Source organism: Suncus etruscus, chromosome 4 (assembly GCF_024139225.1).
Source record: "Suncus etruscus isolate mSunEtr1 chromosome 4, mSunEtr1.pri.cur, whole genome shotgun sequence".
Lineage (NCBI taxonomy): Eukaryota > Metazoa > Chordata > Mammalia > Eulipotyphla > Soricidae > Suncus > Suncus etruscus.
In genome coordinates this window covers 151492808-151514704 of record NC_064851.1, presented here as the reverse complement: position 1 = coordinate 151514704, position 21897 = coordinate 151492808, and the positions used below count along the sequence as shown (strand labels likewise).

At 42.1% G+C, this 21897-nt stretch overlaps 2 protein-coding genes and 1 non-coding gene across 3 annotated transcripts in view; 1 reads left to right on the top strand and 2 right to left on the bottom strand.

Moving 5' to 3' along the window:
* Nucleotides 1-11579: 11579 nt before the first annotated feature.
* On the top strand, nt 11580-15202 carry DKK4 (dickkopf WNT signaling pathway inhibitor 4). The gene is made up of 4 exons (XM_049771897.1): nt 11580-11690; nt 12676-12826; nt 13253-13405; nt 14952-15202. Exons 1-4 carry the CDS (start codon nt 11580-11582, stop codon nt 15200-15202), a joined length of 666 nt encoding a protein of 221 aa, XP_049627854.1.
* On the bottom strand, nt 14329-14435 carry LOC126008450 (U6 spliceosomal RNA). The gene has a single exon (XR_007495780.1). It is a non-coding gene; the product is annotated as a U6 spliceosomal RNA (small nuclear RNA).
* Nucleotides 15203-17166: 1964 nt separating the features above from the next.
* POLB (DNA polymerase beta) overlaps nt 17167-21897 on the bottom strand; it is a 45568-nt gene continuing 40837 nt past the window's right edge. Inside the window, exons 13-14 of the mRNA XM_049771919.1 lie at nt 21737-21876; nt 17167-17428 (exon numbers count right to left, since the gene is read on the bottom strand). Of these exons, the coding sequence (XP_049627876.1) occupies nt 17334-17428; nt 21737-21876 (235 nt within the window). The 3' untranslated portion in view covers nt 17167-17333. The remainder of the gene's footprint in view (nt 17429-21736; nt 21877-21897) is intronic.

Genomic DNA, 21897 nt, shown 5'->3' with positions numbered 1-21897 from the left:
CATTTTGTAATCCCTATGCTGGATCACACTTTTGTTTTCCAAACTTTCTAAAATTTGGAAACTTTTATAATTAGAGGTGGTAAGTACAATTTTTAAGGTGGGGGATTCTGCACCTAGATTTATGAGAAGTGCTGTTTCTAGGGAGTTTCTAGCAAAAGTTAGGAAATGCTGGAATTGCATACCTGGAATTACTCAAGACCTTCTCAGTACTCATTTTATCTTTGACCACATGAGGGCGCAAAGAAACAAGGTAAAGGACAAGCTAAAGCTGCCTCTGGACATTGAATTTGGGAGTTGAGATCCAACAGACACCTGCTCTCCTGAGACAGTCCAAGTTCTTTTTGAGTTTGTCTTTTTTTGTTTTCAGTCACATCTGGTGATGCTCAAGGGTTACTCCTGGCTCTGCACTTAGGAATCATTCCTGGTTGTACTTGGTAGACCATACTAGGGATCAAAACTAGGTTTGCCTCGTGCAAGGCAAACACCCTACCCATTGTATTATCTCTCCAGCTCCAAATATATTTTAGTCCTAGAGAAATAGTACAGCATTGAGGCACTTTCCTCTTCAACAAGTAAGGCCCCATCCCTGGCACCAAATATGGTACCCTGAGCCCTGCCAGGAACAAGTCCTGTAAGCCCTAAGTTCTGCTGTATGGCCCAAAATAAAAGCAAAAAATAAAATAGAGTTTTTCTTAGAGAGAAAGAACTGGAGCTAAGGCACTTGCCTTGCATGTGACAGACCCAGGTTGATCTCCAGCATTACCTACAATCTCCTCAAACAGCATCAGGAGTGATCCCTGAGCACAGACAAGAAGTAAACTTTTGAGTACCACAACCCCAAAAAAAGTTTTGGCGGGCCTTACCCCCATAAAGAAAATAATCAGTTTGGTCTGCATCTCAGTATCTTGTGAAAAGATTCTAAAATAAGTTTAGTCCTTGGAAAAGAGTCTGCAAGCCAGTGACCCTTTGTTCTCTCTGAAATGGCTTCCTGGAGTGGGTGGGTTACACAGATATGTGACAGTCAGGTCACCCAGTCGTAAATGGTATTGCAGTGAAGATTTCGTTCCCTTCCCTTCACAATGCTCCCAGCTTCCTACTTGCAGGACACAATAGTAAGGCCCTGCCTGGATCAAGGATCAAGGAGACAAGATTTATATCTCAGCCCTCATAAATTTAGAATTAGAAGTCCTCAGGAGAGACAACCCTGACCTTCATGGCCCCATAACCTCAGGTTTTAAACCCACCAATCTTGAGAAGAATCAATTCAGTTGATTGCATACATAGAGTTATGTATGCAATATGCATACATTATGCGAATGCAACAGGAAAACAAAATGGATAGAAACATGGCAAGAGGTATTTTGGGGGGGGGCCACACCCAGCTGTGCTCAGACATCACTCCTGGCAGGCTTGGAGGAGGACCATATCCTTGTAATGTCATGAATCGAAACCAGGTAGGCTATGTGCAAAGCAAATGCCCTACCTGCTGTACTATCACTCTAACCCCAGAAACAATTATATATATATATATAAATTATATATATATATATATATATATATATATATATAAATTTGGTTTTTGGGCCACAACCGGCGGCACTCAGAGGTTACTTGTGGTTATCTGCTCAGAAATTCCTCCTGACAGGCATGGGGGACCCTACATAGGGTTATATATTTCTGAGCATAGAGCCAGAAGTAACCCCTGAGCGCGGCTGGGTGTGACCCAAAAACCAAATTAAGAAAAATGAAGATGGGACTGGAGAGATAGCACAGCGGCGTTTGCCTTGCAAGCAGCTGATCCAGGACCAAAGGTGGTTGGGTCAAATCCCGATGTCCCATATGGTCCCCCGTGCCTGCCAGGAGCTATTTCTGAGCAGACAGCCAGGAGTAACCCCTGAGCACTGCCGGGTGTGGCCCAAAAACCAAAAACCAAAAAGAAAAAAAGAAAAATGAAGATGATGGAGCCGTAAAAATAGCATGGAAGTAAAGCGTTTGCTTTGCATACAGAAGGATGGTGGTTTGAATCCCGGCATCCCATATGGTCCTCCAAGCCTGCCAGGAGCAATTTCTGAGCGTAGAGTCAGGAATAACCCGCTGAGCACTGCCAGGTGTGACCAAAAGAAAAAAAAAGAAAAGATGAAATCATGCAATTTGCTACTATATGGATAGATCAAGAAAATAGAAAATTGGGGCTGGTGAGATAACATGGAAGTAAGGCAGAAGGACGGTGGTTGGAATCCTGGCTTCCCATATGGTTCCCCGTGCTTGCCAGGGGTGATTTCTGAGCATAGAGCCAGGAGTAACCCCTGAGCCCTGCGGGTGTGATCCCCCCCAAGGGAAAAAAAAAAAAGAAAATAGAAAGTTGCATAGAGTTTGAAGAAGAGAGTCAAGACAGAATGATCTCTTTTGTGAGGGAGATAGAAAACAGTAGGGGATGACAAATGCCCCCAGGCAATAGAAATTGAGAACTAGGGGCCAGGAAGGTGGCGCTAGAGGTAAGGTGTCTGCCTTGCAAGCGCTAGCCAAGGAACAGACCGCAGTTCGATCCCCTGGTGTCCCATATGGTCCCCCCAAGCCAGGGGCGATTTCTGAGCACATAGCCAGGAGTAACCCCTGAGCGTCAAACGGGTGTGGCCCAAAAACCAAAAAAAGAAAGAAAGAAATTGAGAACTAGTCTTCAATAAAAAACTTGCCAGTGGCGAGGTGGGGTGGTATATGTTGGTGGGGTGCATAATAGATGGACTAGGATGGAGAGGCACTGGGGCAATGATGGAGGAAATTGGACTCTAAGAGAGGATGTGATGCTAGAATGTTCTATGCAAGAAACCGTATCATAAACAGTATCATAAAAAATGATACTGAAATTTAAATCTAAAATTAAATGATACTAAAATTAAAATCTCTCTGGACACCACTACAAGTGATCCCTGAACATATAGCTAGGAGTAAGCCAGAGAGAGCACAGACAGGTGTAGCCCTTAAACAAACACGACAAACTCTTTTAAGAACAGACATTTACACTTTGTGTTCATTGCAACACTATTCATAATAGCCCTAAATTAAAATCTTATAATAAATAGAGACCCAAGAGGCAATGGTGCCTGTGGTAATGAGACCTGCTTGCAAGTGTGATATTAGTCAATCCCTGTACCTCTCCACACATCTACTTCAATTCCAGTTGCTCTGATGTTAGAAAATACATGATCTCTGGCAAGTGTCACAATTTAGTATGTGTATCCTTTGGTCATTACAGTAACAATGAGACAAAAGTTTTAACAAGTTGGGGAGGCATGCCTGTCTATCATTAGGGCTTATTCATGGCTCTGTGCTCAGGGACTACTCCTGTGACTCCAGGGATTGACTGAACCTGATCAGCCACACAAAAGGCGGACACTTTAAATACTGCACAATCTCTTCAATACCCAGGAAAGAAATTCTAAGGGATGGAGAGATAGGTCAACAAGATGAACAAATGTCTAACATGGACCAGCCCCGGGTTGGATTATTGGCATCACATATTCCCCTGAGTATTGTAGGGGGTGACCCAAAAGCAGAGAGCCAGGGGTAGCCTCCATGCACCACTGACTGTCCTTCCCCCTGCCACACACACACAAAAAAAAGAAATAAAAGTAAGTAAAAATGGGGGCTGGAGAAATAGCACAGTGGTAGGGCATTTGCCTTACAAGTGGTTGACCCAGGACCGAAATTGGCTTGAATCCCGGCATCCCATATAGTCCTGTGCCTGCCAGGAGCGATTTCTGAACGGAGAGCCAGGAGCACTGCTGGGTGTGGCCCCAAAAAACAAACAAACAAACAAACAAACTTCTTGGGGAGGGGGAAAAAAAGGTAAGTAAAAATGAAATCGTCTACTTCTTGCCTTGGACTATGAAAAAAGTCTGTGGTTTATAAACATCTCAGTGATTTTTCTATTATAATAGCCCAAATAGACAAGTGCAAAGGAGAGAGTGCCTAGAAGTAACATAGGATTATTAAACACCTAGGATTGGTAAATCACAAAGCCATCTAAACTTTGTCAGGAAAAGGAGGGTAGAGAAGAGCAACAAGAAAGGATTGGAGAAGGATGAAGAAGGACGGAGAATAACAAAAAAGGTAAGTTCCAGGATTCCTTCCAAAAGCCTAGGATTGGATTTAGGAGAATTTTGGCACAATTGATGCTAGAAAAAGTTCTTCAGCACAGCAGGCTGGGCCACTCCACAGAGAGGTCTCTCACATAGGTCACTTACCTGGGTCTCCAAGTGGCAATCTTGTATTCTTTTTTTTTTTCCGGCCACACCCGTTTGATGCTCAGGGATTACTCCTGGCTAGGAGCTCAGAAATTGCCCCTGGCTTGGGAGGATCGAACCGTGGTCCTTCCTTGGCTAGCACTTGCAAGGCAGACACCTTACCTCTGGCGCCACCTCACCGGCCCCTCTTTTTTTTTGTTTGTTTATTTTTTGGTTTGTTTTGGGGCCACACTAAATAGCATTCAGGCGTTGCCCCTGGCTGTGCACTGGGGACCACTAATAGTACCAGGGATTGAACCTGGGTTGACTATCTGCAAGACGAGCATCTTACCTATTGTACTATCTCTAGCTCCTACCTCATTACTTAATGTCCAGAAAGCTGAATGGAAGAGGTTCCCCAGATTAGGAGGATATGAGGTAGATTGGCGATGGGACCTACCCTGATGACATGGGAGATGCTAGAACCCTGTTCCCCACCTACACCATTTCTGAATGCTGCTCCTTTAGGTCTGTGGAAAACATCTGATATTCTATCCTTAGTATTGGTACATGGTTTTCTTTACCTTCTGACCTCAGACACTTCACTGGCAATGTTTACAACAACTCTGCGATTATCTCTTGCAATCTTTGTCTTTTCTCATCAACAAGCCCCATCTCATCTTTTATGGAACACTTCCTGTGAGATTCTGCCAAGGACCTGCTTGTTTCAGTTACTTTGATTTTCTTTGAATAAAAGCAAAATTTATGGAAATCCAACAGGAGCCACAACAAAAATATCCATTGCTCAGTGCATATAAATCATGGATTCTGACAGTCTGCCTTTGGGTTGAACTAGGGCAGCTGTGCCTGGGAAGGATACAGGTGTCTGCTCTCACACAGCCAGCGGTTGGCAACTCTTTTCTGGGCCATGAATCCCTGGGAGAGTGGCATCAGCTCCACAGGGCTGACACATGCATCCTCGTGAATTTCTTTCAGGGAATTTTCATTTCTACTAAGCTCTCAGTCAATATTGCTTGATTTTCATGTTGCTTTGGCCCAGGTGCTGCCTGCGGAACTAAGAGGATCAGCCTGAGATTTCCAGTTGTTAACCCATAATCCTTGCCAGGGGGCCTCCAAATGGCAGCCTCTTGGCCTACGTGCCTTGTGCCTTGTTCTTGAGAGGGCTTCCTTTGTTCTGTGGCTGACAGAGTCCTGGACGGCTCAGCATCTCTACCCCAGGGGTCCTGTGGGCTCTGCAGGTCCCTTGCTTTTGCCTTTGGCATTTTGAACTTGGGCATTCTAGCCTAAAAGCAGAGGAAATAATGCCTCTGAAGCAGAAACCTTTTGAAATCTTCCTCTCCCTGTTTATGTCTCTCCGTCAACCTCTTCCCACAGTCCCTTTGTCTTTAATCCCTGAATAATTGAGATGCAGTCTCATAACAATAGGTGCTGCCACTGGGGTCTCTGGTTTCAGTTGTCAGCATCCGAAGCTGAATTATACCAGGCCAGCAGCCTTGGCTGACTTGACAATGCACCACAAGTCATCTTCCAGGGTGGGTTTTACATACCTGCTTTCCTCAAAATTGTTCCATCTTTTTTAGGAGATACAAAGTGAGGCCTCTAGTTAAGGGGAGTTTTTCTGTGATGATCTACTGTATGGAAAGACCAGATTTTGTGCTAGCTATCGAAGTTTATGTGATAATGGGAAGTTGTGGCCTAAAATATTCTAAGAGTATTTTAGAGTAACTGTACCAGGTCCTGTCCATGAATTTATGAAATGAACCCTTAAAACTCTAGTCATTCAGGTGTGAAGCGACAGCTTTAGAAAAGAGGTGAATTGAGTCCTAGAAAAGTAAACATGGTTCCTACCGTAAATCCACATATTTGTGAGCATTAAAAAAAACATGTTGTGGGGGGCTGGAGAGATAGCACAGAGTTAGGGTGTTTGCTCTGCAAGCAGCCAATCCAGGATAGACAATAGTTCGAATCCTGGCATCCCATATAGTCCCCGAGCCAGCCAGGGACAATTTCTGAGCACAGAGCCAGGAGTAATCTCTGAGAGCCATGGGTATGACCCAAAAACCAAACAACAACAACAACAAATAAACAAAAAACAAACAAAAACTCATATTGTGGGGCTGGAGCTACAATACACACACACACAGACACACACAGACACACACACACACACACACACACACACATATATATATATATATATATATATATATATATATATATATAGAGAGAGAGAGAGAGAGAGAGAGAGAGAGAGAGAGAGAGAGAGAGAGAGAGAGAGAGAGAGTGTAGGGCTTGTCCTACCCAGGCAGCCAACCTGGGTGCAATCCCTGGTATCACAGATGGTCCCCTAAGCACCCCGACGAGTGATCCCTCAACACAGAGGGGCCCTAAACACAGAAAGCACTAAGCACTGGCAAGTGTGGCCTTAAAACACAAACCACATTGCATAAAGTAATGAATGGAATTTTATGTATCAGTCATTCAAAGCATGTAGATACAAAGATGAAGCAGCAATGACTGTTCTCACACCACCTAGCTTTACAAACAAATTAGTAGACCATTAGAGTTTGGTTTTTGGTTATTTTTATTTGTGGAGGGGCTACACCCAGCTGTACTCAGGGCTTTTTTGTTTTTGTTTTTTGGGTCACACTCGGCAGCGCTCAGGGGTTACTCCTGACTCTACGCCCAGAAATTGCTCCTGGCAGGCTTGGGGAACCATATGGGATGCTGGGATTCGAACCACCGTCCTTCTGCATGCAAGGCAAACACCCTACCTTCATGCTATCTCTCCAGTCCCTGTACTCAGGACTTTCTTCTATCTCAGTGCTCAGTGCTCAGAACTTATTGCTGGCTCTGACCTCAGGGATCACTCCAGGTGGGGCTCTATTTGCCATAAGGCAGAATAGGGTCTTACTCCACTGTGCTATTATTTTTCTGGTCCTCAAGTTAGTTTCTAAGTGCCCTGATAGGTAGATGCAGTGTGGGAAAATGGGGGAGGTGAGAGAGGAAGCCAATCTAGAGAATGAAATCAGGCCCTGACCTGAGGCCTGCACTTCATAGTGCTAAGAAGGACACAGAGGGCCAGAGCGATGGCATAGTGGTAGGCATTTGCCTTGCATGTGGACTACCCAGGATAGGCCTGGGTTCAATCCTCAGCATCCCAAGCTCGCTAGGAGTGATTTCTGAGTGCAGAGCCAGGAGTAACTCCTGAAGGCTACCACCGGGTATGACCACAAAACAAAACAAAACAAAACAAAACAAAACAAAAAAGGAGGACACAGACATGGAAGCCTGCCTTTTATTGCTACAGTTTCTACTACATCTGTGCCCACTGTCCCCTTTCTGTCTGTGGGAAGTAAATTAATATCCGTATTCCTGGAATACTCAGGAGTTAATCTACTTCCATATGAAACATCTTCTACACACTTGATTTTGATCACATTGTCATATGCATTGTCACCCTGCATCACCCATCCTATCCTGCCTTTTTTCTTTTCTTTTCTTTTTTGGTTTTTGGGCCACACCTGGAAGCACTCAGGGGTTACTCCTGGCTCTGCACTAGAAATTGCTCCTGGGCCCGGAGAGATAGCACAGTGGTGTTTGCCTTGCAAGCAGCCGATCCAGGACCAAAGGTGGTTCGTTCAAATCCTGGTGTCCCATATGGTCCCCCGTGCCTGCCAGGACCTATTTCTGAGCAGACAGCCAGGAGTAACCCCTGAGCACTGTCAGGTGTGGCCCAAAAACCAAAAAAAAAAAAAAAAAAAAAAAAAATTGCTTCTGGCAGGCTGGGTGACCATATGGGATGCCGGGATCGAACCCGGGTCCATCCCTGATCGGCCATGTGCAAGGCAAATGTCCTGCTACTGTGCTATTGCTCTGGCCCCCTATCCTGCTTTTTAATTAGCTTTCCCTTTATTTGTGCTATCATGTTCACTTACATGGTGTCCAGCTTAGATAGGTCTAGGGCTAGGCTCTCTCACCATTCCCAGATCTCAAAACATGTGATGAAGACTCAGCTTCAGAATTTCATCCTTTGCTAGATCTCATTGTTTCTGTGCCCTAAACTGGACCTCTTTCTCATCAGCAGGGCAATTATAACTGAGACCCTCATCTGCTGTCTGCAATCTAGCCCCTTACTGCTTTCCTAAACATGCATCCATTTTTATCACCCCTTGCCAAGCTCAATGACTCTTCATTATATACAAAATAAAATCACTTCTGCCTGTAGTCCATTAGCTCTGTAGCCTCTTCATAGACCCACCATTTTTATTATATAATGTAGCCTTATAGAATCTATCTCTCCTAGAACCAAAATACACCTTTTTGCCCTGCCCATGTTTTCCCTGAACCTGATATGTGATCAGTGTCAACTCATCCCCAAAAATCCAGTTCAACCATTTCTTCTGCTCTAAGTCACTTTTTTCCCCTTATACTGTGATCTGTCAGAGCCATATTTATGCCTTTGCCTCAGTGCTTGTCAGCCCACATGAAAATAGTCCTTACACATGTCCTTTGACTGGACACTAACTCCTTGAGGGTGGCAGAGCCTGTGTTTTATCTTTTATTCCACACTTAACCACAGGTTCTGCTACATACTAAGAGATCAGCATATGTTTGTGCTGTGTTACAAGACCTCCCTGTAGTCCTTTGGTCTGTGTATATTGCCCGAGGTCTTTGGTGGCCTGATACTCTCTCTTCAATGAAGGAACAGGAAGCAGCACAGAAGCCCAGCAGAGAAGGAGCCCTGAGGCTCTCTCCTTTATTCTTGGTCATAATTGTCCAACTTCAAAATAAATACTGTAACACACCTAGTCACCAGGCTTATCATACTATCAAAGGGTGTTTGATGTTGTCAGTTTAAATGAAACAAAGCAGTAGAGGTGGCCCCACACTCTAGGAGGGGTAAGCAGAAGCACAGACCCCAGGAAGTCAGATCCAGTGTGTGAAGGATCTGGGCACGGTTCCAGGAGGTGCTCCTCACTGTTCAGTCCTGGATGCTGCCTTTCAATGAACGGATGTTGTGAGATTCTGGAGGAAGACCCAGTAAATGTAATACTACTGATAGCATATGAAAGATGCACTTTTAAAAAGCACCTCACAGGCCCGGAGAGATAGCACAGCGGCGTTTGCCTTGCAAGCAGCCGATCCAGGACCAAATCCCGTTCGAATCCCGGTGTCCCATATGGTCCCCCGTGCCTGCCAGGAGCTATTTCTGAGCAGACAGCCAGGAGTAACCCCTGAGCACCGCTGGGTGTGGCCCAAAAACCAAAAACCAAAAAAAAAAAAAATTAAAAAAATAAAATAAAATAAAAAGCACCTCACAAGCCAAGGATGTAGCTTAGTAGTGGAACAATTGCCTTGCATGTGTGAGGTCTTAGGTTTGATCTCTAGAACCACAACAAAGAAATACCTAAGTGCAGAAACTGAGGTAACACCCAGAGAAGAAGGATTCCCCCCTCAGAAAAACTGTTCCAAGGAGTAGGAGAAATAGGATAGCAGCCAGAGCACTTTCCTTGTGTGTTCAATCCCTGATGCCACATATTGTTCCCTAGGAGTGATTCCTGAGTGCAGAGCCAGAAGTACACCCTGACCACAGCCGGGTGTAGGCCCTAAACAACACAAACAGCTCAAAAGAGAATTAAAGAACATGTCAAAATTATGGAATCTAAGTCTCTTTCCTTTGGCCACATCCTAGTAATGAAGTTCTGGGTTGAAATTTGGGGAAAAGAAGATTTAGGTTTGAGGAAAGGCAGCCAAGTCACATTCTCTGCTACCAATTTGATATATATGTTACCTCTCTTCTCTCTCTCTCTCTCTCTCGCTCTCATTTTTATAAAGAAAGTGGTTGTATAGCACATTCTCTACCTTTGATATATATGTTACCTCTCTTCTCTCTCTCTCTCTCTCTCGCTCTCATTTTTATAAAGAAAGTGGTTGTATAGTTTATGTTATTTCACTAAAATAAATGAATAGATAAAATTGTGTCACACCTGAGGCACCGAGACTAGCCTAGTGAAGGGAGAATAAAATGTTATAATTCAGGGGCTGGAGTGATAACGCAGGGGTAGGGCATTTGCCTTTCATGCGGCTGATCCAGGACAGACCTCAATTTGATTCCCGGTGTTCCATATGGTCCCTCGAGCCAGGAGTAATTTCTGAGTGCATAGCCAGGAGTAGTAACCCCTGAGTGTCATTGGATGTGGTTCCCCCCCCCCCCAAAAAAAAAGATGTTATAATTCAGATCTAGATTGTCCCTTAAAGTATATAAGGAGTGGCACTTGACTTCTCTAAAAGACTTTAAAAAAATATGCAGACCACGAAAGAAGCAAACATTTTCAAAATTTAAATTAAAAAATGAAAAATTGAAAATACATGAAATTTTACCTAAAATCAGCCAGAGACTTGAAGACTCCATTCTGCTTGTTAACTTACTAAAATACAATACAAACTGCATTCAGTTTCCTTATTTTTCTATATGTGCAAATCTGTGTTAACTCTATGCTTCTCATAGTCGAGATATTATAAAATAATTTTTTCTTATTAAGTAAATGCTATCAGAGGTCAATTTCCATTTTAAGAATCATTTTCCAGTTGACAGTTACTTTATAACAGGTGCTATGATGTTCAGAGCTTTTAAGCTTTAGTTTTTACATTTGGATGCCAGGGCTAATCAGGCATTTCCGTCTTCACTATCTTCTCAGTATATTTTGTAGCTCATTAGTTTCTGGCATCTTCTCTAGCATAGTGGCCAATGTGATTCATTTCTTTCTTTGAGCACAATTAGCTGTGAAAACAGATCTTAGAACGGATTCTCTCACCCCCCCCCCCAAAAAAAAGGATTATTGAAGGTAGGAAATGCAGGTGATTATCAGAGCTTGCTTTGATACAGACATCCTGCTCTTGTGCTAGCCCTTTGAACTAACTTTGATATGCAATAATTAAGAGGGATTCAGCCCCTGGAGGAGAAGCTGCTGTGGCCCTGCCTCTTCACTCCTTCTATTGAATCCTTGTTTTGAACTATTGATCAAACAGATTTGAAGGGATTTGTTGCAGCCTGTATGGGGTAAGAAGGAAGGAAATGAAAGAGGAGGGAGGAGGAGAGATGAGGGGCACATCTGGCTATAAACTGTTTCAGGAGGAACCTGCTCCTCAGAGGTCTCTCATTCCCGTTCTATCTTGCATATCTTACTAAAGATTTGCTTTTCATTTAGAAAGAGCTGTTTCAAACTGGGAAGATTCCACTTTGGGTAAAGCCCCACTGTGGGGTTGGAGTGGCTGCGGGGTCTAGCGGACGCTGGGAACACTAACAAGGTGGTGCTGTCTTTGTGACCGAGGATGGCGGTGGCAGTAGTGCTTGGGCTCAGCTGGCTCTGTGTGCCCCTGGGAGCTCTGGTTCTGGAATTCAACAACATCAAGGGCTCTGCGGACCTGCAAGGGGCTCGGAAGGTAAAGTTCGGCTAGGGAGTGGGGCTGGGAGTATTGCATCTTCAAGATAAATAAGATGATTTAGTATTGTGACAGCATGTATCTGCTTAGCTTTAACATGTTAACAAATCAGTAACGTGGCTTTGCAGGGCATTCAGTAATGAATTTGCCAATTAATCAGGAATAGGAATCAGACTTCCTAATTACAACTGACTGAAAACAAGATTCAGAAATGTTGAGGAATTTCCTCTCCTTTGATACCTGGAATTGAACCCAGCACCTCACACATACAAAAGCTTTTGCTATAACCACTGAGGAGCTCCATCCCAGACCAAATTGAGAAATTAAAGAAGAAAAAAAATTTTAGTCAAGAAAAAAATGGCATTGATGTAAAAAGCAAGCCAAGGAACATTGTATTCTCATTGGCTCACCTCACACCCCTGTTTTAGGAATCCTTTCATATACATCTATACGGAATATGCACAAACAAGTAAAAAGAGCATCAATGACAATGAGAAAACTTTTGTTTTGGTACCTGCTTATTTGGTTCAAATAATCAACTAAAATTCAAAGGATAGTTCATTTGAGGAAGGCTCACTTTGGCTAATGGATATTGTGAACTTGTGATGCCTAACTGAACATCAATTAGGAATGACAAATAACAGTTCACTAAACTGTAGCATGCTTTCACAGTTAACAGATTTATATCAAAAGCTTCATATCTGTAAGAAACATGGGGAAATCTTTTCCATTTTCACAATATAAGAACACTATTCTGGGTTTTAAAATTAGAATAATTTTCCACACATAAACACTTTTAGAGCATATAGCTCTATATGGGTGATTTACCCACCCCTTTGGGTAAGAACCCAGTTCTGTTGAAAAATTAAAATGCTGTCTGATGTTTGTCACAGCTTTCACTTTACTTCTCTACCTTCACACTAAATTAAAATCTTCACTTAAGATTTTGCTGAATTCTTTAACCCTGAGACAAGTTTTTCTTCAGAGTTCACAGTGCCTATCTGACAAGGACTGTAATACTAGAAAATTCTGCCTCAAGTCCCAAGATGAGAAGTCATTCTGTGCAACATGTCGTGGGTTATGGAGGAGGTGCCAACGTAATGCCATGTGTTGCCCAGGAACACTCTGCATAAATGGTAAGCTAGTAGACACCTGCAGGTCTGCTTGCTTCATTGGTTTTGAAACTGAAGATATATCTGAGTCTCCTAGACTAGAATATTCCAAGAGTTCTCTAAAGGTTTTTCAATTCAGCTTGAAGTGAATTTATGCAGCAGCCACTTCTTGACACAAAATTTATTTCCTTGCAACAACTCTAGCAGCCACTTGGAGATGATCATTTTAAAGGCTCAAAGTAGAATCTTTCACATTCTTACTTCATATTTACTTGAATTCCATTAACTTCTTTGCCATATATAATTTTGTAAATTTTGAGAGTATATGTGCCAAAAATGTAGATAATTATATATAAATTGAAGGCAGAAGTGCTTCAAACTATATTAAGGTATAGCTAGTATATCTGTGTTTGTTTTCCTCAAAGTTTAATACCTCCACTTGTCTCTCAGATGTCTGTATTGCAATGGAAGATGCAACTTCAGTTCTGGAAAGGCAGACTGAGGATCAAGATAGCATAAATACTAAAGGAACACCTGAGCATACAATTCAGGAAAACAAACCCAAGAGGAAGCCAAGTATTAAGAAATCGCAAGTCAGTAAAGGTAAGGGCTGCACTCTGGAACATTGGTTTTCTTTGGGCTTTCTTCCTTTTGGGCCACACAGAATTGTTTAGCCACTACTCCCAGGTGGTGTTCAGGAGTCACTCCTGATGATGCTTAGGGGTTTATGAGGTGTCAGGAATTGAACCTGGGCCTCACACCTCCAAATCCAGGGGTCAGAGAAATAATACAGAGATTAAGGTACTTGCCAACCCTAGTTCCATGCCCTTTCACTTTTAGCACCACCAAAAGTTATCCCTGAACACACAACAGACAACAGAGCCCTGAGCTTCAGCAGGTGTGGTCCAAACATCTCCTCCTTCAACCATAAAACATGCATTTCAGCTTTTAAGCTACCATATCACCCCAGCTCTTAAACTTTAAGAAAAATGTTTTCTGCTAGGCCCTAAATAGACGAAACTGACTTTCTTCTTTCTACCCCTGAATCACTAAATCTTGTTTCTTTTTTTTTTTTTTTTTTTTGGGTTTTTGGGTCACACCTGGCAGTGCTCAGGGGTTATTCCTGGCTCCAGGCTCAGAAATTGCTCCTGGCAGGCACAGGGGACCATATGGGGCGCCGGGATTCGAACCGATGACCTCCTGCATGAAAGGCAAACGCCTTACCTCCATGCTATCTCTCCGGCCCCTAAATCTTGTTTCTTATCTCTGTTCATAATCAGCTATAGTGATTGCATAGGAGACGCATAGTCAGCAGGCAAAGGACAAAGCAGTGGACCAATTAGTCATAAAGTTTTTAAAATATAAACCTATTTACAAGTCCACAATTTGATAAATGATAATTTCCCTCTCTAGGTCCTGGTACAAACTTCACCAAGATGAAACAATTTAGAAAGATTTTTTATAATCCAATCTTTGACATAAAGTAGCCAAGTTGTTTGAAAGTAGTGAATTCAACACTTTTTTTTTTTTATATGGAACGCTTCACGAATTTGCGTGTCATCCTTGTGCAGGGGCCATGCTAATCTTCTCTGTATCGTTCCAATTTTAGTATATGTGTTGCCGAAGCGAGCACCAACATTGTTTTTTGTGCCTTCAGATTAACTGGTCCCTTTGTAAGTAATATTTAGTCATTGTGCCAGTATAAATTCCATTTTTTAAAACACAAATATTTCTTAAGATGGAAAACATTTTTCTTTCATGTTTGGCCACAAGACGGTCTGGAGTGATAGATCAGCAGGTAGGGTGCTTCCTTGTATACAGCTGACCCGGGTTTGATCTGACATATGGTTCCGAGGACTGCCAGGAGATTCCTGAGCAAAGAGCCTGGAGTAATCCCTGAGTATTGCCACATGTGGCCCAGAACTAAAACCAAAACCAAACCAAACAAAAAACAATTCAAGAAAAGAAATTTTGCTAGATAGGGTCAAATTTTCCATTAATTATTACTAATAATATAAGCTCTTGACCGAGAGCTGCATAGTTTCTATTTTTCCTTTGTCTTCAGTACTGTGTACTTGCCTTGATTCTGGCAGCTATCTCCCACCATACTCGCTCTCATCATTTCTTGCCTATGTTCATTGTGTTACAGGACAAGAGGGAGAAAGCTGTCTAAGAACTTCTGACTGTGGACCTGGACTTTGCTGTGCTCGTCACTTTTGGACTAAAATGTGTAAACCAGTTCTCTTAGAAGGACAGGTCTGCTCCAGGAGGGCACATAAAGATACTGCACAAGCACCAGAAATCTTTCAGCGTTGTGACTGTGGTCCTGGATTAGTATGTCGAAGTCAAGCAACTGGCAATAGACAACATGCACGATTAAGAGTATGCCAAAAGGTCTAACTAGCTGTAAATAATTCAAAATAAATAGGATTTCTTATTGCATTCAAGCAGAAACCTCAGATGTTAATTTTAAACCTTTTCATAAAAATATGTCAAATTTTCAAATAATCAAATACTGTAGTAACTAAAACTAGGTTGTCTTGTGATGAATGAAAACTCATTTTGGTTTTATCTATTTGCAGAATAATAGCAATATTCTATATACCAAAATATGTCTAACTTTTATCTAGTAATTCAGTTCAAATTAATCTTTGAATAATTTCTGCTTAAGTTTTGGTACTTATCAGTACTCTAAGGGAGAAAAGATTATGAGAGGGAAAGTTATGATATCTGTTCTTAAATGAATTCTTATATCTTACCAGTGGAAAATAATTAAAGCAACATAGTAATTTTTTTTCCTTAAAAACTCCATAGCTAATTTTTTTTCTCTTCTAGAAAGGAAAATGACATGACTACAAAATAACTTGGTTAATGGGGCCAGAGACCTAGCATAGCAGTAGGGTGTTTGCCTTGCACGCGGCTGACCCTGGATGGACCTGGGTTCGATTCCCGGCATCCCATATAAGTCCCCCAAGCCTGCCAGGAGTGACTTTTGAGCACAGAGCCAGAAATAACCCGAGCACCAGCACAGCTGGGTATGGCCCAAAACCCCCAAAACAAAACAACATGGTTAATAAAGTAAGATTTAAAAGTAGTATCTTAACCTTGAATAACTGCTAGTTACAAAGCATTTTCAGTTTTCAACAGCTTTATTTATCATTTAATTTTTTACATTTCATATGTATATAACTTATATTTCAAAATTACTTACGTCTTTTAGGAATGTTTATACTTAAATATTTTGACCACATGAACTTAAAAGTTACTTGGGGGGGGCGGAGAGATAGCACAGCGGTAGGGCCTTTGCCTTGCATGTGGCCAACTTGGGAGGGACCCGGTATCAATTCCTGGCATCCCATATGGTCCCCCGGCCTGCCAGGGGGCGGTTTCTGAATGCAGAGCCAGGAGTAACCCCTGAGCACCACCGGGTGCAGCCCAAAATCCAATCAATCAATAAAGTTAAAAAAAGAAGTTACTTGGGGGAAATCTAGGGCAAAAAAAGTAAAAAACACTTTTCCTGGGGCCGGAGAGATAGCACAGCAATAGGTCTTTTGCCTTGCAAGCAGCCAACCCAGGAAGGACGGTGGTTCAAATTCCATATGGCATACCAGTATTGATTTCTGAGTGCAGAGGCAGGAGTAACCCCTGAACACTGCTGGGTGTGACCCCAAAACAAAACAAAACACATTTCCTACTTAGCAGAAAGTTTCTAGACACCACAAAAAGACCTAAGGGAAAGTAAAGAACATGAACGAAGCCCAGTATCTCTTAGGGAATTCCCTTTCTAATCTCCCCAATATTTACTGTGCCTATGCAAAAAAAAACCCAAATAACAAAAAAACAAGTCATTTTATACATGAGTGCATATGAGACATGGTTTTGTTTAGGGAAGTTCTCCCTGATTATTAGCAACTGCTATAGATTTCATTAAGAGATAAATCATAGGAGCTGGAGCAATTGCACACGGCCATCCCAGGACTGACCTGGGTTTGATCCCTGGCACCCTATATGGTTCCCTGAGCCTACCAGGAGCGGTTTCTGAGCTCAGAGACCGTAGTAACCCTAGTGCTGTCAGATGTAACCCAATTCCCCCCAAAGAGATAAATCAGACATTTTTTAAAGTAATCATTACAAAAATCTAATATTAGCTAGTCAAAGAAAAATAAAGGTCCCAATTTAAAAAATATTGACTATTTTTCAGATCAGTCTCTATGTACATATTACTAGACAAATTTATAATCAGTAAATAGGGAAAAGATAGTGGGATAAGGTGGGTAAAGATTATCTCAGCTCTCCATAAAATTCTTCACAAAGTGTGAGCATGAACATAATATGCATATCTCCTAATAAAGTAAGAACAGATCTGGTAATAGCACAAGAGGTTTTATTCACTACAATGCTAGCTAAAGTATGATGAGGAACAATCATTGAAACACACCAATGCATAGCAAAGACCTTACATAGCAAAGATTAAGTAATAAATTAAGAATAATCCTATGGAGCTGTGCATGGGAGGATGCTCTGAGAGGCCTCATTCACTTCGATCCTTGGGTTCTCGGTATTTCCACTGGATGTAGTCAAAAATGTCTTTTTCACTATCCACTGGCAGGGGTTCCCCAGCAACGCCTACAGAGAGAGGAAAACACTTAGAAGCTCATACTGGGATTTATAATTTAAGACCAAGAACACAGGAATCCTTTTCTATAAAAATAAACAGTAACCAAGTCACTGAAAAAAGATATTGATTATACCTGTTGATCCACATAAGCTTGTTTTTGAGTTTTGTCAGTACTTAAAAATGAGCCTAAGTGTCCCAACTAAGGTCACTGAAGAAAATAAAATTCTTAATTTTCCTGTCAGTTGGATTTCTACTGTAGTCACCACAGATGTATGAAATACTCTAGTTGGTGTCTTTGCAATTCAGAATATACTCATTGAATTCACAGAATTTGTCTAATCTTTTTTTTTTTTTTGCCATAAGTCTGTGTCCATAGGCAGTTCACAACATGACAGTTACATCTCTTTCTTTTTTTTTCTCATGCTTTTTTTAGTATATTTTTTATTTATTTAAACATCTTGATTACAAATATGATTGTGATTAGGTTTCAGTCATGTAAAGAAAACCCCCCTTCACCAGTGCAACATTCCCACCACCAATGTCCCAAATCTCCCTCCATTCCACCCCACCCCCACCTGTACTCCAGACAGGCTTTCCAGTTCCCTCATTCATTCACATGTTTATGGTAGTTCTCAGTGTAGTTATTTCTATAACTGCACTCACCACTCTTTGTGGTGAGCTTCATGAAGTGAGCTGGAAGTTCCAGCCCTCCTCTCATTGTCTCTGAGGATTGTTGCAAAAATGACTTTTATTTTTCTTAAAACCTGCAGATGAGTGAGACTATTCTGCGTCTCTCTCTCTCCCTCTGACTTATTTCACTCAGCATAATAGACTCCAAGTACATCCATGTATAGGAAAATTTCATGACTTCATCTCTCCTCACAGCTGCATAATATTCCATTGTGTATATGTACCACTGTTTCTTTAGCCATTTGTCTGGTGAAGGGCATCTTGGTTGTTTCCAGAGCCTGGCTATTGTGAATAGTGCTGCAATAAACATAAGTGTGAGGAAGGGGTTTTTGTGTTGTATTCTTGTGTTCCTAACGTATATTCCTAGGAGTGGTACAGCTGGATCATATGGGAGCTCACTTTCTAGTTTTTGGAGGAATCTCCATATCACTTTCCATAGAGGTTGGACTAGACAGCATTCCCACCAGCAGTGGATAAGAGTTCCTTTCTCTCCACATCCCCGCCAGCAACGATTGTTCTCATTCTTTGTGATGTGTGCCAGTCTCTGTGGTGTGAGATGGTATCTCATCATTGTTTTGATTTGCATCTCCCTGATGAACAGTGATGAGGAGCATTTTTTCATGTGCCTTTTGGCCATTTGTATTTCTTTTTTATTCAAAGTGTCTGTTCATTTATTCTCCCCATTTTTTTTTTTTTTTTTGGTTTTTGGGCCACACCCGTTTGACGCTCAGGGGTTACTCCTGGCTATGCGCTCAGAAATTGCCCCTGGCTTGGGGGGACCATATGGGATGCCGGGGGATCGAACCGCGGTCCGTCCTATGCTAGCGCTTGCAAGGTAGACACCTTACCTCTAGCGCCACCTTCCCGGCCCCTATTCTCCCCATTTTTTGATGGGATTAGATGTTTTTTCCTTGTAAAGTTCTGTCAGTATCCTGTATAATTTGGATATTAGCCCTTTATCTGATGGGTATTGGGTGAATAGTTTCTCCCACATGGTGGGTGGCTCTTGTATCCTGGGCACTATTTCTTTTGAGGTGCAGAAGCTTCTCAGTTTAATGTATTCCTATCTGCTGATCTCTGCTTCCACTTGTTTGGAAAGTGCAGTTTCCTCCTTGAAGATGCCTTTAGTCTCAATGTCATGGAGTGTTTTATCTACGTGTTGTTCTATATACCTTATGGTATCAGGTCTGATATCAAGGTCTTTAATCCACTTGGATTTTACCTTTGTACATGATGTTAACTAAGGGTCTATGTTCGCTTTTTTGCAAGTGGCTAACCAGTTCTGCCAGCACCACTTGTTGGAGAGGTTTTCCCTGCTCCACTTAGAATTTTTAGCTCCCTTGTCAAAAATTAGGTGATTATATGTCTGGGGAACATCTTAAAATTGCAGAATTTGTGGTTCTACATTAAGCCCAGTAAATCAAACCTGTTCTAAATCAGATTCCCAAATGTTGTGTATGTACGCTGATATATACAGGTATATGGCAATGCCCTAGTCTACCAAACAAAAAACTTAATATTATACTTTTTTTGTTTTTTGGGCCACACCCAGTAACGCTCAGTGGTTACTCCTGGCTATGCGCTTAGATGTCGCTCCTGGCTTGGGGGACCATATGGGACGCCGGGAGATCAAACCGCGATCCAACCGCGATCTGTCCAAAGCTAGCGCTGGCAAGGCAGACACCTTACCTCTAGCGCCACCATGCTGGCCCCTTTATTTTATACTTTTAAAAGCAGTTTATTTATTTATTAATTGATTGGTTTTCAGACCACACCCAGAGATGCTCAGGGGCTATTCCTGGCTCTGTGCTCAGAAATCGCTCCTGGCAGGTTCGGGGTTCCATATGGGAATGCCAGGAATCAAACCAGGTCCATTCCTGGTTGGCCACAGGCGAGGCAAATGCCTTGCCACTTCTGTGCTATCTCTCTGGCCCCATTATTTTATACTTCTAGACAAAATCTTCATCTTTGTTTTCCTAGCAGAGAAAAGTAAGCCATACAAAATATTGTGTAATACTAAAAAATATCTAATGTCCAAAGCTTCAAGTTAAACCTGGGATCAAATTTACCAGAATGGCAAATAAAATAGCACTAAAAGAAATGATATCTGGGTCCTTTAGAAATCTTGGATGTAGGGGCCAGAGAGAAAGCATGGAGGTAAGGTGTTTGCCTTTCATGCAGAAGGTCATTGGTTCGAATCCTGACATCCCATATGGTCCCCTGAGCCAGCCAGGAGTGATTTCTGAGCATAAAGCCAGAAGTAACCCCTGAGCACCGCTGGGTGTGACCCCCCCCCAAAAAAAAAAGTCAGAGGGAGAGAGAAAGACGCAGAATGGTTTCACTCATCTATGGGCTTTAAGAAAAATGAAAGACATTTTTAACAGTATCTCAGTGACAAGAGAGATGAGGGCTGGTAGGTATAGCTCATGACATGAAGCTCATCACATAGAGTGATGAGTGCAGTTGGAGAGATGACTATGCTGAAAACTATCATAACAATGTGAATGAATGAGGGAAGTAGAAAGCCAGTCTCGAGTACAGGTGTGGGGGGGGTGGGGAGGAGGGAGATCTGGGAAATTGGTGGTGGGAATGTTACACTGGTGAAGGGGGGTGTTCTTTACATGACTGTAATCATACAACTACAATAATATTTGTAATCACGGTGTTTAAATAAAGATAATTATAAAACAAATAAAAATGGAAAAAATTGAAAAAAAAAAAGAAATCTTGGATGTACATTAAAGACCAACAACAACAAAAAATACCAGATTTTTTTTTAACTGGCAATCATAAATTGAATGGATTTAATTCAATTAAATTAGAAATAAGGCTGGAGAAACAGTACAGAGGTGAGGGTGTTGTCTTTTATGAAGCTGACCTGGTTCAATGTCCAGTATCCCATATGGTTTCCTGAGTTCTGCAAGGAGGGAGTGATCCCTGAGCATAGCCAGCTCTGGCTCAAAACAAAAGAAAATACAAAACTAGAAATAACTCTAATTATAATTTCAATTGAAAGCTAGGGAGCACAATATAAATTAAAACCTCTTTTGTTGCTTGAGAGAATGACACAAAGAAACTACAATGAGGGGGCCGGGCGGTGGCGCTGGAGGTAAGGTGCCTGCCTTGCCTGCGCTAGCCTAGGACGGACCGACCGCGGTTCGATCCCCCGGTGTCCCATATGGTCACCCAAGAAGCCAGGAGCAACTTCTGAGCGCTTAGCCAGGAGTAACCCCTGAGCGGCACAGGGTGTGGCCCAAAAACCAAAAAAAAAAAAAAAAAAAGAAACTACAATGAACAGAAATAGTTACTTTAAAAAAACACATTATAGGGCCCAGAGAGATAGCACAGCGGTGTTTGCCTTGCAAGCAGCCTATCCAGGACCAAAGGTGGTTCGAATCCCCGTGTCCCATATGTTCCCCCGTGCCTGCCAGGAGCTATTTCTGAGCAGACAGCCAGGAGTAACCCCTGAGCAACGCCGGGTGTGGCCCCCCCCCCCCCAAAAAAAAACCAAAAAAAAAAAAAACCACCAAAAAAAACAAAACACATTATAAAGAAAAACTGTTCAAACTTTGAAAAAGAACAGTTCGCTCCAGATAATCCAAAAAAATGCAGTCATAGCAGCTCACCAGTGACTCCCAAAGGACGAATTGTGTATTCGTTGATTGTGAAGCCCTTTTCTAGGGCATGGGCTCTCATGTTCTTGTTGAAAATATCACTCCCAGTGAAATAGAGAACTCCACAGTAATACTGATCCTTGGGTATTAACCTAAAATAAACACACACAAAA

Excerpts from the sequence above, each read along its gene's own strand:
- DKK4 (XM_049771897.1), top strand. The coding sequence starts at position 11,580 with ATGGCGGTGGCAGTAGTGCTTGGGCTCAGCTGGCTCTGTGTGCCCCTG. Across the intron at positions 11,691-12,675 it reads ACCTGCAAGGGGCTCGGAAG|AGTTCACAGTGCCTATCTGA; the intron begins GTAAAGTTCGGC and ends GTTTTTCTTCAG. Across the intron at positions 13,406-14,951 it reads GAAATCGCAAGTCAGTAAAG|GACAAGAGGGAGAAAGCTGT; the intron begins GTAAGGGCTGCA and ends ATTGTGTTACAG.